Source organism: Gossypium raimondii, chromosome 10 (assembly GCF_025698545.1).
Source record: "Gossypium raimondii isolate GPD5lz chromosome 10, ASM2569854v1, whole genome shotgun sequence".
Taxonomy (NCBI): domain Eukaryota; kingdom Viridiplantae; phylum Streptophyta; class Magnoliopsida; order Malvales; family Malvaceae; genus Gossypium; species Gossypium raimondii.
The window spans coordinates 2,201,992-2,218,468 of NC_068574.1; the positions used below are offsets into that span (position 1 = coordinate 2,201,992).

General features: G+C 30.4%; 1 protein-coding gene across 1 annotated transcript; it reads right to left on the bottom strand.

Annotated features, from left to right (window-relative positions):
• Positions 1-2,680: 2,680 nt before the first annotated feature.
• On the bottom strand, positions 2,681-3,444 carry LOC105778482 (protein DMP4). Its single transcript, XM_012602199.2, has one exon. The coding sequence runs from the start codon at positions 3,380-3,382 to the stop codon at positions 2,753-2,755; it is 630 nt and encodes a 209-aa protein (XP_012457653.1). The 5' UTR covers positions 3,383-3,444; the 3' UTR covers positions 2,681-2,752.
• Positions 3,445-16,477: the final 13,033 nt, after the last annotated feature.

Genomic DNA, 16,477 nt, shown 5'->3' on the forward strand with positions numbered 1-16,477 from the left:
TAATTTATTTACTAAGAACATGACATAATTATCATTAAGAATATAGTTTACAATTATATCGATACACTTAATATTTATCAATTTCCACCAAATAAGGATCTTACAAAATTATTGATTTCAATTTTAAAAATATTCACGAATTAATGTTCATGATGAATATTTTAATTTCTTGCTAATAGTATTTTATTTTAATAATTTCACCCAATAAAAATATATCACATCGTTATTTATCATTTTATACATATCAAATAAGTTTTCGAACCAACTATTACGATCAACTATAAACTATTAGCCAATTGGGGGAGAGTCGTACTTATTAGATTCAAGACTAATCCGAGTGAATGAAAAGTAAAAGGGTGGAGACATAAATTGTGGCTGAAGATTTAGGGATGACAAGATATTTGGAGGATGAAGAGAAAAAGTAGGGCCGGTTCTTATCCACAGTGAAAGGCTCGTGAAGGGAAGAGGATATAGTGATTCTTGTCCAATCCTTACTGGTCTATTGCTTGATTTTCCATAACATCCTTATCCTCTTCAATCTTTTCCTTTTCTCCTGTGTGGTGAAATCTGAAAAAAATAAATAAAAATATTTTATTTTTTGTCAGATAATACCCATTTTAGGATCATTTTAAAAAGATTTGATGGTTTAATATATGTGAATAAAAAATTGGTAAGAAGAAAGAGATTGGTGGCGAGTGGTACGTAATGAGAAAAGTTGTTGTTGCATGTAATTTTCATTGGTTGTGGTTATAGTTCTGACACATGTACTTTTATTTAATAAACAGGACACCTGTTTCGACGATGTTAAAATTCGAAATTTTGGTTTCGTCCGATTAGAAGATGTATAATCCTCTTTCTCTACATCGCATATACATTTAGACTAAATTTCTAAATCAAAGATGATGTATCTTCTTTTAATTGAGCGGAACCATAGATGATATGGTGAAAAGAGTTCGTAAAATAATTTATCGTCTTCAAATTCATTTTCATGTGCCTTATCATTATCATTTGAGATTTTCTTTTTTCTTTTTAATTTATCATAATTTTAAACACCAAACTCAATAATTGGTACGAGTAAAGACAAATTTGTAAAAGAATTTATATATTCACGTAAAATAACTTGTGAGCGAGTCAAAGTTTCATTGACGAAACTACATATCCCATGCATGCATTAATAATTCAATAAAGGTATCGTGGAGGCGCTTGTATTAGAAGTTATATTTCATTTTGTTGTCTCTACTAAAAAAAATAAGCAAATTAGTTTAAGTACGTTAAATCAAAAAATAAATTGATGATTTTATTAAAAATTTCATTTATTTTTATTATTAAAAACTGATACGTGTCATGTCACATATAACTATCTAGTTATCCGTCGGCTAGAGGCCCGCCTAAAAAAATGATCGGGTCAAACCTTGGGTAATGTTTTTTTTTTTGCAACTATTTTCTCACTATTTTGTTGTTATTATTTGGATATTGTATGGCTCTTATTTTATTGTTAATTTTGTTGCCATTTTAAAGATATTTGCTTGTTAAGTTGCACCTATCTTAATATTATTTAAGTATAAATTTTTTTAAAAATTTATTTTCAATTTGTTGGGAAACATTTATCTTAAAGTTTTTAGTGAATTTAATGTATTATATATTTTAATTTATTTAAATAAAATTTTAAAAAATTAATACGAACAAGTTGGGCCGAGTTTTAGCATTTTTATCTAAATCGAATTTGGGCAAAAATTTAGGCCCATTTTCAAGTCAAGCCTAAAAATTTGTTAGGGCCTGACCCAGTCAACTACACCAATTTTTAGTAATAAAAAAGAATTATTTTCTTTTAAAAAAGTTAATTTATTTTTGGATGTAAAAATTAAGTCAATTATTTTTTGAATAAAAAGCACAACCTCCATAACTTTTTACCCAGTGATAACTCATTTTCTCAGGTTACTAGGCATGTTTGGGTACAAATTTGATACGGAAATTGCAACAAACGGTTTGGCATATTGGGTTGAATACGCAGATGATGCCATTAAGCCCAACAAAACACACAATAAGCTACCCAGTATCAAGCTTATCTTTTTCAGCTTCTACAAGATTGGGCTGTTGAATTGTTTCAGGTTTGGGCCATATGCTTCTGTTATCCTGAATTACCAATTATATATGTGTTTCTTAGAGTTAATTTCCCTGTTGAAGACTATAATTTACTCTCAATACTTCAAAACCTTCTAAAGTATCGATATCGCATTAATCAAGTACTTTCTTTCAGTTAATCTATTAACTTGGATATAAAAAAGAATATGGATTAATTGCTAATCATATCCATGCCTATCGTATGAACAATTTGAATTTGACATGTCAAGGTCACTAAAACTATTAGTGAGTTTACGTTTTGATCAATCAACTTTAAAATGTTACAAAATGGTTACTAAACTATTTAAAGGTATTTATTTAAGTAGTCGGGCTGTTAATTTTTTTTTAAAAAATGGTTTAGCTGACAAGCTCAAAGTGACGATTTGATGTATGGTACCATTAACAAGTTGAAGAACATACCTTATATTCAAGTCAATCTAATAGTTAGTATCATAGATTGAAAAAGAAAAGTATTTAGATATTAGTTCGTAAATGAATGGCGTTCAAAGTTGTTTTATAAAAAAAAATTAAATTATAAAAAATAAAAAAATAATAAAAATGCAAAGAAAATAAATAGAGAAACTCTTTCGATAACAATTTTAATAGTTTAAAGGGTATAATCTCATAAACGTTAATTGGCCGACAAAGGAAAGCCAATTCCATGGCGTGTAGTAGGGAATACAACAAACAACATACTACCCAAAACCCCAATCCCAACCGGCAACGCCGTGAGCATCTCCTGAGCTTGTCTCGACGGTGCCGGATAAAAGCAATTCACCACGTTCTGATCAAACAACGCCACAGCCGCGAACACCAGTATCGACAAAAAAGCATGTACGAAATCTATAAACCGCAACCGGTATTTCGCCGCAGATTCCGGTGGTAAAGTGGCCGAACCATCAATGACCCACAACCCATTCAAAGTTGCCAACCCGTAACAAACATTCCCATCCTTGTCTCTGAAACTATCCGTGAAGCTGGTGAAGAAACACGACAACCCACAAAGGAGTATCAGTCCGGCAGTCATGGACCGACACACCGAGTCACAGTCACCTTGGTTAGTGAAAATGGGGGAGAGAAGCTGGAAAGCAAGGACGGTGCCGGTGGGTAATAAGTTAGCCAAATGTGCTGTGCTTTGAAATGTTTGACTGATTGCTATTTGTATGAGAGTTTTTCTTTCGGGTGCCGGTAGTACTGCCAAGTCTTGTAGGAGGTGTTCATGCGATTCATCATCAGCATTAGCTTGAAATTTGATATCCATGGCTGAGAAATGTTCTTAAATTTTATATATGTGTATATATATATATTTCTCTGTTACTTTTGCTGAGAAACTGTGTATATATATATATAGATTATGGAGGTTGATCCATTGAGTAGACATGTTCTTGAGTGGTGGTAAAGGAAGGGAAGAGAATGAAGCGATGCCTTGCAAGGAAAAGCAAGCTTCCAAAATATAGAAAATCATCAAGGTTCCGCCATATCCTGAAATGGGAGTTTTGGTTTCAAGCAGGGGCGGATCTAAAGTTCACTAAAATGGAAAATTTTACATTTAGGTTGTTTATAATTTATAAAATTTTAAATTAGTAATAGTAAAATTATACTTTTAACTCTCCAAAAATGATAAAAATTTGATTTAATATTTCAAAAATTATAAAGATATAGGCTATTAAAAATGATAAAATTATATTTTTACTATCATAAAAATATATAATTTAATTTCGCCTCCCAAATTTCTAACTTCACCATTGCCCCCTAAGTCATATTTTTGGATCCGCCACTGGTTTCAAGATTTTACTAGCATAAAATTTACGGGGAAATGGTAAGTAGCTAGATATTCGAGTATCGTGGATTGAGAAAAAATAATGTCCGGAGAGTTTTTGAGTCCAATTCAACTCAAGTTTGAATTTAGTCATAGCCTAATATAGCTACTCCATGTTCAAAGTTTCGATTTAGTTCAGTTCTGGATAGAGTCTAATTTAATTACTAAGTTTTTTAGAAAAAAAGTTAAGATTGATTGATACTAACAATTATTGGGTCGAGTGGTAAGAATTTCAATATCACCTAAATAAGGTATTATGTTTGAGTCTTATGAACGAGAAAAACAACATTAGAAAGATGTGCCTCATTTTAAGATCTAATCCAACTCGCCTTTAGATTTAACAAGGATTCAATATAATTGCCGAATATGGTTAATCAAATAGGGGTTTGATTTGGCTCAACATTGAATTTAGTTGTAACCCAATATGACAGGTCATTTAGGGATTCAGTCTAGCTCAACATCTAATTTAATCGAAGTCCAATACAATTACCAAGGTTATAGATAAAAATGTGACTAAAAAGACCAATTAAAACTAATGATTATTAGGTGGAGTAGTAAAAACTTTAATGCCCCTTTTAAGTAATATCTTATGTTTGAATTTTGTGGACAAAAATAACATTAAAAAAAGTTATTCATTTAAAAATTAGGGTAAACTATCCGGTTAGTCACTTTAAATATGAATAGTTTCTATTTTGGTCACCCTAAAATAGAAATTAATCAAGTATGTTACTCCACCGTTAAATGGTGACTAATGGTGCATTTCTACGTTAGTCACCGTAAATAGGGGTTATTACTATTTTGATCACTCTAAATTTTTTGTGTATAACTACGCTGTTAGTCTTCCATTACCATTTAACGGTAGAGTGATCAATTTAACCAATTTTATTTTTGGGGTGATCAAATTAACAAAAAAATTGAGATGACGAAAATAAAAACGGCCCCTATCTAGAATGACTAACATTAGAATTTACCCTAAAATTTTAGGGGTAATGTCTTTATATAAGAGAGTTTGGAGTGAAGGTTTCAATGGACCGACTTTTAATGAAAAATATATTTGATTTTCCAAATGAGAAGTGTGTGTTGCTTATGGGAAAGTCAGCAGATGTCATTCTTTTTGCCGAGACGCAATGCATAATATAAGCTACATGTGAACCGGCAATCTTTTCCATTTTTATTTGTTTATGGGTTTATCTCAATGCTTGTTTTAGAGGCTAATATTATTCTCTGCAATTTCAAGCTGCCTTTTTATACAACCATCGCTTGCACGTCATAACTACAGATTAATGGGCGGAGAGACTTTGTGATGTGCTGCCCTTCGGGTTGTGGACGCAATCCCTGCCTAATGCCACTCTAACTAATTCATAACTTGATAATCCCTTGCTTGATTTATCTTATGGTCAAAGCTTGATTCAAGTGAAGGTTGTTCTTGTTTATCTTCGAATTCGGTTGTAAGGCTTTTGGTCTTTTTCTAGAAAAGTTTTTTGAGATGACGTCTCTTTGAAATTGATAGACCCCTCAACATATTCGATGTTATCCTTAGTTGGGGTTTTGTCTCTCAATTCCACGGAAGTTGTCCAAAAGAAGTGGTGGACTCAATAGAGTGGAGCACCTCGTCGAGTGCTTGAAGAGACGAACCATGCACCACACAATTTACATAGACATGATCATGGGAGGTTTGAGCAAAAATATGGGACGGAAAATGAGTTTAGGCAACAAAAATAAGATTAAATTAAAAAATTGTTTGGGCCTTAGATAAATTTTTTTGGCTTGGGCCCAGCTCGAATTTGTAAAAAAAAAATACTGCTGTTTTATTTTAATGTTCTTAGTGTATTTAATATATTATATTTTAAAAATTTATTTTTATATAAAAATAATATAAATTTTTTTAATACGGTCGAGTCAGGTCGGACTTGAATTTTTACTTTTTTATTCGGATTGAGCTTGGACAAAATTTTAAATCATTTTACAGATCAAACCTATAAAATGAACCTGAAATATTACAGCCCGACCACGATCACCTCTAAATTCACATAATTAAGAAGTTTTGGTCGAATAATACTTATGAAATTAGGTAAATACACAAACCGACTGTAAAACCCTAAAAGGAGGCCATTTCTTGTTTGATCATCATCCTTTATTTCCCAGACAAATACATTTTAAAACGAAAAGTAACTTCCCATCAAAGCAGTTTACGTTTTAGTGCTTTTAGATTTTATCAATGGAATTAAGGTTAAATTGGCATTTTTTTTAAATTTTTTTTGTAAGTTTTAAGCAAAGAAACTAAATAAATTCTGTGTTGATATGATAGTTAGAGTATTCACTGTCCCAAATCAAGTATGACTTGAGTTCGAGTTACCCTGATCGTGTTACTATTAGTGTTTTACCCTCTTCTTATAATTAAAAAAAAAAGCAAAATTTTCATTTTTTTAATCAATTGGAGGGCGAATAAATAAATTTCATCTTCATCTACTTCCAATTGGGTTTGGCCCATTTTCTAGAAGCAACCCAACAATGATGAAACTCAGCCCATATCATAAAAATTTCCTTTAAATAGAAAGGGATAATTCCACAAATAGCCCTAAACTATAATAAATCTCTCAATGTGATACTTGTTTTTAAAAAATACTTGTCATTATTGTGATTAAGAAGAAATGGTATGGCAATACATAATGATGCCACATGTTAATACGAGTAATTTTAAAATGCACAAAGGGCATATTTTACGATGCTATGTGACGTCATTATGTGGTGATATGTGTTAATAAAAAAATAATTATTTTAATTTTATAATTTTTAAAATGACATGTGGTACTATAAAAATAGTGTCGCATGTCAATGACACCACATTGAGATCATTGTGTGGTGCCACAAGTCAATGGGGTCACTTGGTATCATTATCATGGTGTCCCGTGACATCTTTTTTTATTGATACGAGACACCACGATAATAGTACCTTTCTAATAGACTGAATAAAATTATAAGTATCAGAATTTTATAATCGATTGAACCGTCAATTTTTTATTATCTCAATTTATGTTTTTACTTATTCATAATGGTTTGCTCTATTTCTAATTATATATAATTGATTTTCAAGTCAGTCAAATCAATTGGTCGGTTTGATTCTTAGAACATACCTATAAGGGTTACAGGGTTAGACTTTAGCCTAGCAAACCGCGTGATCTTAGATAATAAATTCATTCCAAATTTACCTAAATCAGCCCAGGCCCTCAAAAAGTGAGAATCTCAAATAAAATTCTCTAGCGAAATGATGCTTTACAAAAGCAAGTGAAGCAAGACACAAAAAAAAGAGAGAGGATGAGGAAAGAACACAACTTGATTCAATGTGTTTTATAATTTCTCTGAACCTCTAAATGCAAATTGAGTCCCTAAGTGATTATAGATGAAAGGACAATACCTTTATTTATAGTTGAGCTCCCTAAAATTTAACGATACAAAATGACTTACATAAACAATTGAGATTAAAGTCAAACTACAATATGAAAGTCTCAAGGGATTTAAGTTCTATACAATCTTATCGTTCGGCCTACAAAATTGCCCTTGTTACCAGATTTCAAATAAATGGATTTTTCTTTATATTTCACGAATCGAGTCAATCTTGATGAATTAAGTGAACCCAATTTAATTAATTGACATCCTTTAAATTATTATGTGCGTATTAATCATGAGCTTTGATGCGTGTGGAAAAAAAAGTATATTCTCTTTTGGTGTGGGACATTCGCAATCATTGTTCAAAGTTAATTTCGAGTTTACATTTACCATTAAATTAACAAACTTCCACACCCACCTCTAATATACTTTTTTACTTATGAGCATTGATCATGAGGCTATTTGGTATAACATAGATATGATAAGACATAATGATACCATATGCATGCCTAATTTGACATCCAAACTTTCTTCTTTTTTTTTTATGATGTTCTAAATTGATGTGTATTTTTTGCCCATCAATTTATTCTGTTTTGGTAATTTTGTACTTTGTGTTAACAAGTATTAGCTAAAAATAAATAGGAAAATAATCATCATGATTTCCAACATTAATTATTATTTCTAATTATGTTTTTAAGATACAAATAATAACCTAATCAAAATGGACCCTTATAGTAACTTTGGTTTCTTCTAAGCTATATAAGATAAAATTACAAGAGAAATTGTCAACTTTGTTATTTTATTTTATTTTATTTTGTATTTAAAAGTTTAAAAGTGAAATATCTTCACTCAATCAAAGGTGAACAAGATTGAAATTTGAATGTTTTATTTACGTGAATGGTTTAAAATAAGATTTTTCAGGGAGATCTGATCATGGGTCGGGGTATTCGTTTAAATTTAAAGATTTGTTCGAAAAGTGAGAGGGTTTGGGTAAAAATATAAGTTCAAAAAATATACTTGGACAAGAAAAAGGCCTGTTTAGAAAGCGGGTCAGGCCTCAGGCAAGACTTTTTTGGCTCGGGCCCGACTAGACCCGAATTTGACAAAAAAATTCTGTTGTTGTTTGTTGTTGTTTATTGTTGTTATGTTGTTTTGCTACCATTTTCATGGTATATTGCTACTAGCTATTTTGTTGTTATTGTTTGGATATTGTATAATTTTTGTTTTATTGTTAATTTTACTTTTATTTTAGAGGCATTTGCTTGTTAAGTTGTAACTATATTAGTGTTAGTATAAATACTTTTTTATATGTATTTTTAATTTGTTGGAAAACATTTATTTTAATGTTTTTTAGTCTATTAATTTGATGTATTATATTTTTAAATTTATTTTTATATAATAAATAATCAAAAAAATTAATACGAGCGAGTTGAGTCAGGCTCGGATTTAACATTTTGTATCAAACTCAGGCCTAAAAAACGGGTCTAAATTTTTAGACTAATCTGACTCGACCTATAATCAGCTCTATAGTCTCGCCCCCTAATTCTGTCTAATTTTAAATATATACTTGTTGAGTCTATAATCTAGAAAAGGCAGAAAACCTTGACGTTCCCCGAGAAACCTCACCCAAAACACCCATGGCCAGATTGCCAAAGATGAATGAAGGGGGATCCCTCGACAAAACATGATAAAGACCCAACGTTCGTCGGACACCTTATACTACCTACGAACCTGACAATAAGACTATGTTGTTTAACTCTCCTGATAACAACGAGACATGACATGCAATGAAATCAAAACCCACGTGAGAGAACATCCTAGCAATACAACATATCTTCCAATTACATTTCACAATACATATCAAAACCTCTCCATGGCTAAAGACATAAGAGGCTCTCTTCCACACCCTAAACCTTACCTCTTTAACACATATTAAATCCTTGAAAATCTCTTTCTTTGATCAGCCATTTTCGATTTTCCTTCTCAATTACTCCAATCATAAATAAGAGGGAGAAGGCTTGAAAAAAAAGGCTAAGTTTTGTGATGATAAAAAGGAGAATGAGCCACTCTCTCTTTTCGCAGACAAACTCATGGGGGGGCATATAGCACAGATGCACAAACAAGTATGGTGGTGAAGGGATTTGTTTTATTACTTTTTACTGCTCCCTTCACCAACCCCATTGCTCGCCAATAATTGAAACCCTCAACCTTTTCCCCCTTAGGCCTCCATCTCCAATTGATTAGCCATACCTGAACTTTTCCCCCTCAAATTTAGGTGATCTGCATGCTTGGAAAAAAGCCTCAATTATGACATAGCCATGACCTCACTTTTACAAAGGCTAATTTTTCTTTTTAAAAAAATACTAGCTTGCAGAGCAATAGAATTTGCCTTTCTATGACTACCATGTTTCAAACATTGTTTTGAATAAATCTATAGATTTCAAAAATGGGTCAATGCTGAAAAATATTATCACAAGACAAATATTCTTTCTCTTTTGGTCTTATATTATTTTTGTGTACAATCCTAAACTAATTAGTCCTACTTTCTTAGCCTAGCTTCCAAATCAGTTTATTCTAAATTTTACTAGGATAATTTGGATTGAAATTTTATTGTCATTCGTTAATTTAAATAGTTAATATTTTTAATTATTTCAACAAAAATATTGACATGTTTACATATTTTTATTGGAAGGTTAATTTTCACTTTAAGTGGGTAGTTAATTTTGTTAACTATTTTAATTAGAGATTGTAATAGATATTGCGTATTTAGATATTTACACATATTCACTAACTATTTGGATATTTAATTATTATCTGCGTAAATAATGGATGCGAATATGAATAATGGATATCTAAATCTACTTTATTTTACAAATAATGATCTGAATTTATCGTTTGCATTACTTTTTAAAATTTTTATTTAAAATATTTTTATACCGACTAAATGTTGATACTAGTGGATTGGGAAATTAATAGTTTAGATTTGGATTTAGATAATAATACTCGTATTTAATATAGATAATCAACGGATTAGGATTTTAAAGCAAATTTGCATATATCCAACGTGTTGTCATTCTTAATTTGAATTAACTAATGACATTATAAAAGTAGAAAGATCAAGTTATTTGAGAAATTAAATATACAAACCGAATCACTAATTTGAGCATAATAAAGGGATCAAAACCATAAAAATCAAATTGTTTGTGTTCATACCATGTGGCTAGAATTTTCTTAGTGAACAATAGGGGGTCCTCAACTTCTAATTGACCAATACATTTTTTTCTTTCATTTTCTAAAGTCACATGATAAACAAGTGGAACAGCATTAGCATGTTTGAATGAGGACTATAAATTCATGATTATACCATTCTTGTAGATTGTATTGAAACCATCTCATTCATATGAACACCTCATCTGTTAAATGATTGCTATAGAAACCATCATCTTTATTTTTTTTTTATGATTAAGGTGTCATTCATACCATTTTATAGTTTATATGAAGATTAATATTTTCGGGTTTCATCTTCGAGTTTGAACTTAAATTATCTAAAAGTTTGTTATATCTTACCACTACACCCAACACTTGTTAACTATTATTCTTCTATTTTGCAGTTTGAACAAATCTTAAAATTACTTTATCTAAATTAGCCAGTTTAGTAGTTGTCACTTAATCAACTACTGTATATACAATATATATATATATAGGGAAAGGATTGTATGAAATAAAGACACCCCATCATCCTATATCCTTTATTAATTATTTATAAAGATACTGAAATGACATTAAGTAATTGATAAATGATACAAGATAATATGCTGTATCTGTTTCATACAATTCTTTATATGTATGGGAATCAAAAGAAACCAAAGAAAATCTTTTTCATTGATGTTTCCAGGTAGACCAACCACTAATCATTCACAAGCAAAGCTAAGAAAAGAGTTTCAAGTTTGTACCAAAAGAAGAGAAAGTTAAACAGAAGGCTAAAAATATTTTTGGCATAACACATGCAAAAAGCTGGGGAAATGGTGTGAAATGTAGAATTGAAGCATAAGAGGATAATTATGATTGTAAGCCACCATTGCCCTTTTTTTCTCATCTTTTATCAAACCTTATTATAATGAAATAAAGCATATACTTTCCCTCAAAGTTTGTAAAAGAGGGCTTTGATCTTTTGGTCCCACTCAAATCTTGGCTAATGTGGGCTACATAAAAAATGGTCCCTTGTGGGTTGTCATGTGCTTACCTACAACAGTTCTAAGCACTATAGGTGTATATATATAGTTTAATTTGATTCTTTTGAATTAAGATTATAATAAAGTGTTCACACTTTTTTTTTGACTTTGCACACTTTGTTGATAAGTACTCACTTGCTGAGGCGTGAAAGTGGTGTTCAAAGGTTAACAGTTCGATTAATTAAATTGAATTTTTAATATTTAACTCTCAATCGAATCGGCATATTTCGGTTAACTCGGTCGGTTAATTGAATTAATTGAATTATATGTTTTTATTTTTTTATTAAAACAAGTATAAAATATATCAAAAAATAATTTGATAAGGTTCATTTGATCTAATTAAACGAATTAAAACTACATATAATTTGTAATATTAATTATTAATTTAGATTAATTCAATTAATTACTTGATTTCAAACTGAATTAACCGATAATTGAACTTCTAAAAAATCATTGACCGACCTCCAACCAAATTAGATCGGTTCGATCGATTGATTCGACTCCTAATTTTGTTATATCCCATAAATCATTCAATAATAATAACCTTTTAATATTGTTGGCAAACAATTCTTTTGGAAAAAAAAATTTGGGTTGCCGAGAAGGAAAGGGGTTGAGGCGATTGTATCAAGAACTTGAAAGATATTTACCAAGTTATTTGTACTTTGTTTTGATGGGTACTTGTGATACAAGTATCGAGTCATGGAAAGCCCTCAATTTGCGCACTTGAAAGTGATAAAAAAAAATGTGATATTCTTTAAGTGAGTATTCGATCGGATTGAGTGAAAATTTAAGTTAATTGAGTTGATAAGTCTTATTTTATAATTTTAACTCAATTTTAAATTTTTATAAATCAAGTCGAGTAAAATGAAATTGAGTCGAATTGTTCAATTAACTTAAAAAATTAAACATGTCAAATTAAAATATTGTTATAGTATAACTAGTTACATGTTAGAGCGAAAACTTGAAACTATATATATTTGAAAATCTTTTCAAGTAAAAAAAAAAGATACTTTAATATGATAAGCTTGAATCATTAATTAAGTTATTTAGGTTCAAATTATTATTTTAGAATTTTTTTAAATTATAACTTTCTTTATATATTATTTAGAATTTTTATAGTTTTTTTAAAATATAAATTTTGAAATTTTTACAAATATTTTGAATTTTTGAAAATTATTTTGAATTATTTTAGAAAAGATAAATTTAATCATTTTCAAGAGATATTTACACCAATGGGTTATTCAAATTATTCGAGTTGTAAAGTTCAACTCGACTCAAATTCGAAACTCGAGTTACTTATTCGAGTTGACTCAAATAACTCAAATAACTCGATTTGGTTAACTTGAAACTCGAATTTTTTTAAAAATTAAATCGAGTTTTACACACCGTATGTTATTCTTCTAAATTTTGTCATCCTATTGAATGATTGAACCTTCGTTTATTAGCAGGGGTGGAATATAAGTGGAATTAGAGTTAGACCTTTCAAAATAGTTAAAGATTTTATTTAGATTCCATAGATTTTTTTTTTTAGAAAATTCTTAATAAACTTTACAAAAAAATTTAAAAATTTTAATTAGATTTTTTAATTTTTTTGGGGTAAATTACACCAACAGTCACTTAACTTTGGGGTAGCTGACAAAACAGTCACCTAGGTTTCATTTCAGTCACTCAACTTTGGAAAAATAACAAAACACTCACTAACGTTATTGAAAAGTGACAAATCAGTCACTCATTAAGCTTAACAGGATAGCTGACGTGGCCAGTTAACTAGCTGATGTGGCCAGTTAATTTGCCATGTTGGACGAGTAATCAAAGAGTCAAAGAAGAAAAGAAAAGATGATTGATCCTTCTCTATGTCTTTCTTCTTTTTCTTCTCATCTTTCTCTTTATGCTTCTTTTATTTTTTCTTGTTCTTCTCTCCTTTCTCTTCATCTTCTTTCTCCCTCAACCTCGTCTTTTACCATCTCCTGAATTTGGGTCTTTTTCTTTCAATCCAAATGTGTTGTTGCTCGACAAAAACCAAAGGGTCAAACCCACAACAGAACAATGGCTACAAATCAAGAGCCACAACAACTGTTGCTGAACAACCCCAAGCCACCCTCATCCCTGAAAAACCAAGCACTCAAGCACCATGGAAGCCAGTGGTTCCAATCAAACATGAACAGACTATAGGATTCAAAGAAAAAGAAAGGACAATAATTGGTAAATACAAATTTCAAAGTATTAGATGACATAACATGATACTGGTTCAGATTTCAATTTCCATAGGAACAAGTAAAGCAGGTCCATAATACAAAAATCCAAATGGATATTCAAAAGAAGAATGAACTCAACATTACACATTTGAAGTTCAATGGCAAACAATATAAATGGAGGTAAATAAGTAGGGGCTTGATTGTATTGTTGCATGAAACTTAGTTCATATCTACGGGGATCTCACTTTTTCTTGGTAGCCTCTCCAGCCTTGGTCTGCAATGTGGGCAAAGTCACAAATAATAGATAAAACAAATTCAAGAAAAAATAGTTGAAAAAACAAACACCCAATTACTATAGGTGTTCATGGGCCGGGCTGGGCCCAGAAAAAATTTTGGCCCGGGTCCTAGGCCCGGGCCCGGCCCGAAATATAGGCCTAGAATTTTGCCTAGGCCCGGCCCGGGAAAAAATTCATAAGCCCGAGCCCGGCCCGTTTTTAAAATAAATACCAAAAATTTATTTTAAAAATTAAAATAAAAATTAAAAAAAGTATTTTAAAAATATTTTAAAATTAAAAAAATTAAAAAAAGTATTTTAAAAAGATTTAAAAAAAATTTTAAAAATAAAAAAAGTATTTTAAAAGTATTTTAAAATTTAAAAATAAAAAAAATATTTATTATTCGGGCCGGGACGGGCCCGGGCCAAAAAAGTGGTGCCCGAGGCCCGACCCGTTTTTTAATCGGGCCTTGTTTTTTGCCCAAGCTCATATTTCAGGCCTATATTTTTACCCAAACTCTCCCATATTTCGGGCGGGCCGTCGGGCCGGGCCGCCCGGCCCATGAACACCTGTACCAATTACCTTCTTTACACCTTTGACTTTCTTAGTCCTGTTTTTCCTTTTTATTCATCTGTTTCTAGACTTTTCAACCTTGGTATCAAGTCCATTCTATCATCAAAAGAAAAAAAAACTTCAGAATCAATGCACAAATTGCGTATGTGCATTAGCACATGCACTCAACTTGTGCGGCAGAGGGCGTTGGCCATGGAGGTGTCGGTGCCGTGGAAGCGTAGTCGTCTTTGAGTTCCCGAATTTTGACCATTGAGAATCGCTGATATGAAGCTCCTTCCATTTTCTCTTCTTCTTATCTTATTCTTCTTTTTCTCTTCTTCTTCTACTGCCCAAGGCTCTTAAATGGGTTTAAGGTTGAAAAGGACTGTTAAAATGACAGCTAACCCACCGTTAAATGTCATGTCAATTTTTTGTTACGTCTGTAACGGAAAATAGTTAAAAAGACTGTTTTGTGATTTTTTCAAAGTTGAGTGACTGTTTTGTCAGCTACCCCAAAGTTGAGTGACTATTGGTGCAATTTACCCTTTCTTTTAAAATTCTCATTTAATTTCAAAACTTTCAAAAAAATTTAATTAGATCCAACAAACGCATGCATTCGTTTTGAAACTTCTTTTTAGATAATTATATTTATTTTCTTTAAATTAAGAGTTAATTTTTTAACTTCATAAATTTTTTATTTATTTTATTATTTTTCACATGTAATTATTTTTTGGGGTTATTTAAATAATAAATCACATCTCATTAAAAATATTTCACGTATGAAATTCCACATAATCCCGTTAGGTTTTTTAGAGCTACTTTCATCAAATCATGTTAAAAAAAGAACAAAAATTGATGGTAAACATTAATAACTAAATTTATCATTAACAGTGCACAGTAAAATTTTGTACCCATTTTGTTTCACCCTTACAATCCCATTTGCCATAATTACTGTAAACCACATGGATCATTTGTAGCTAAAGTACCATAAATAAAGACCCAAAACATACCAAATTAATTAAGAAAGAATGTACAAAATCTGGTAGCTAAAGTGAAGGCTAACACAGTACAGTACTTAGGTGACACAGCAAAAGAATTAGAAAGCTCATTATCACATCGATCTTCTTGTGTAAGAAAGTAGGCACTTCATTATTGAGCTAGTACCCACGAAAATTAAATTGCCTTTTAACTGCTTTTATAATTAAGTGTTAGAATTAAGTGATTCGAATCACTATTTAGGGTCTGTTTGATTGACGGAATTGATTTTCCGGAAAATCATTTCCAACTTTTCCAGCGTTTGATTGGAGGAAAACATTTTCCATTTGGAAAATGAACTCCAAAATAAGGAAAAATGGGTTACATTTTAGGGACAATGTCTTACCCTTCCAATTTCCGTAAGACATTTTCCGTGCCCTCCTCTCTATCGCCTCCTTCATTTCTTCCTTCATTTCCGGTAGAAAATTGCTTCTGTTTATCGATTTTCCAGTAACTTATTTTTTTAATTATTCAATATTTATTTTTTAACACAATTACAAATAATTTATTTGAAATTAGTTTTTTTCAATTTATAACGATTAATATTGTAGCTTAATAATTGAGTATTATTATAAATAAATCATTGCAATATATGTAAAAATAATTTAAAATATAAAATTTATTAATATATATTAATATATGTAAAACAACTTTTTGAAAAATATTTTCAAAAAATCTGCAAGCGCAGAAAATATTTTACATGATTCAATCAAACACCGAAAATATTTTCCAAGAAATCATTTTACGAAAAGTAAAACATTTTCCGAAATCATTTTACGGAAAATATTTTACTGAATCAAACAGAACCCTAAAAAATTTATTATATTTTATTAAATAAAATATAATAATAAAATAAAATAA

What these genes read in the sequence shown, in the direction of transcription:
- LOC105778482 (XM_012602199.2), bottom strand. Translation starts at nt 3,382, where the DNA reads ATGGATATCAAATTTCAAGCTAATGCTGATGATGAATCGCATGAACAC.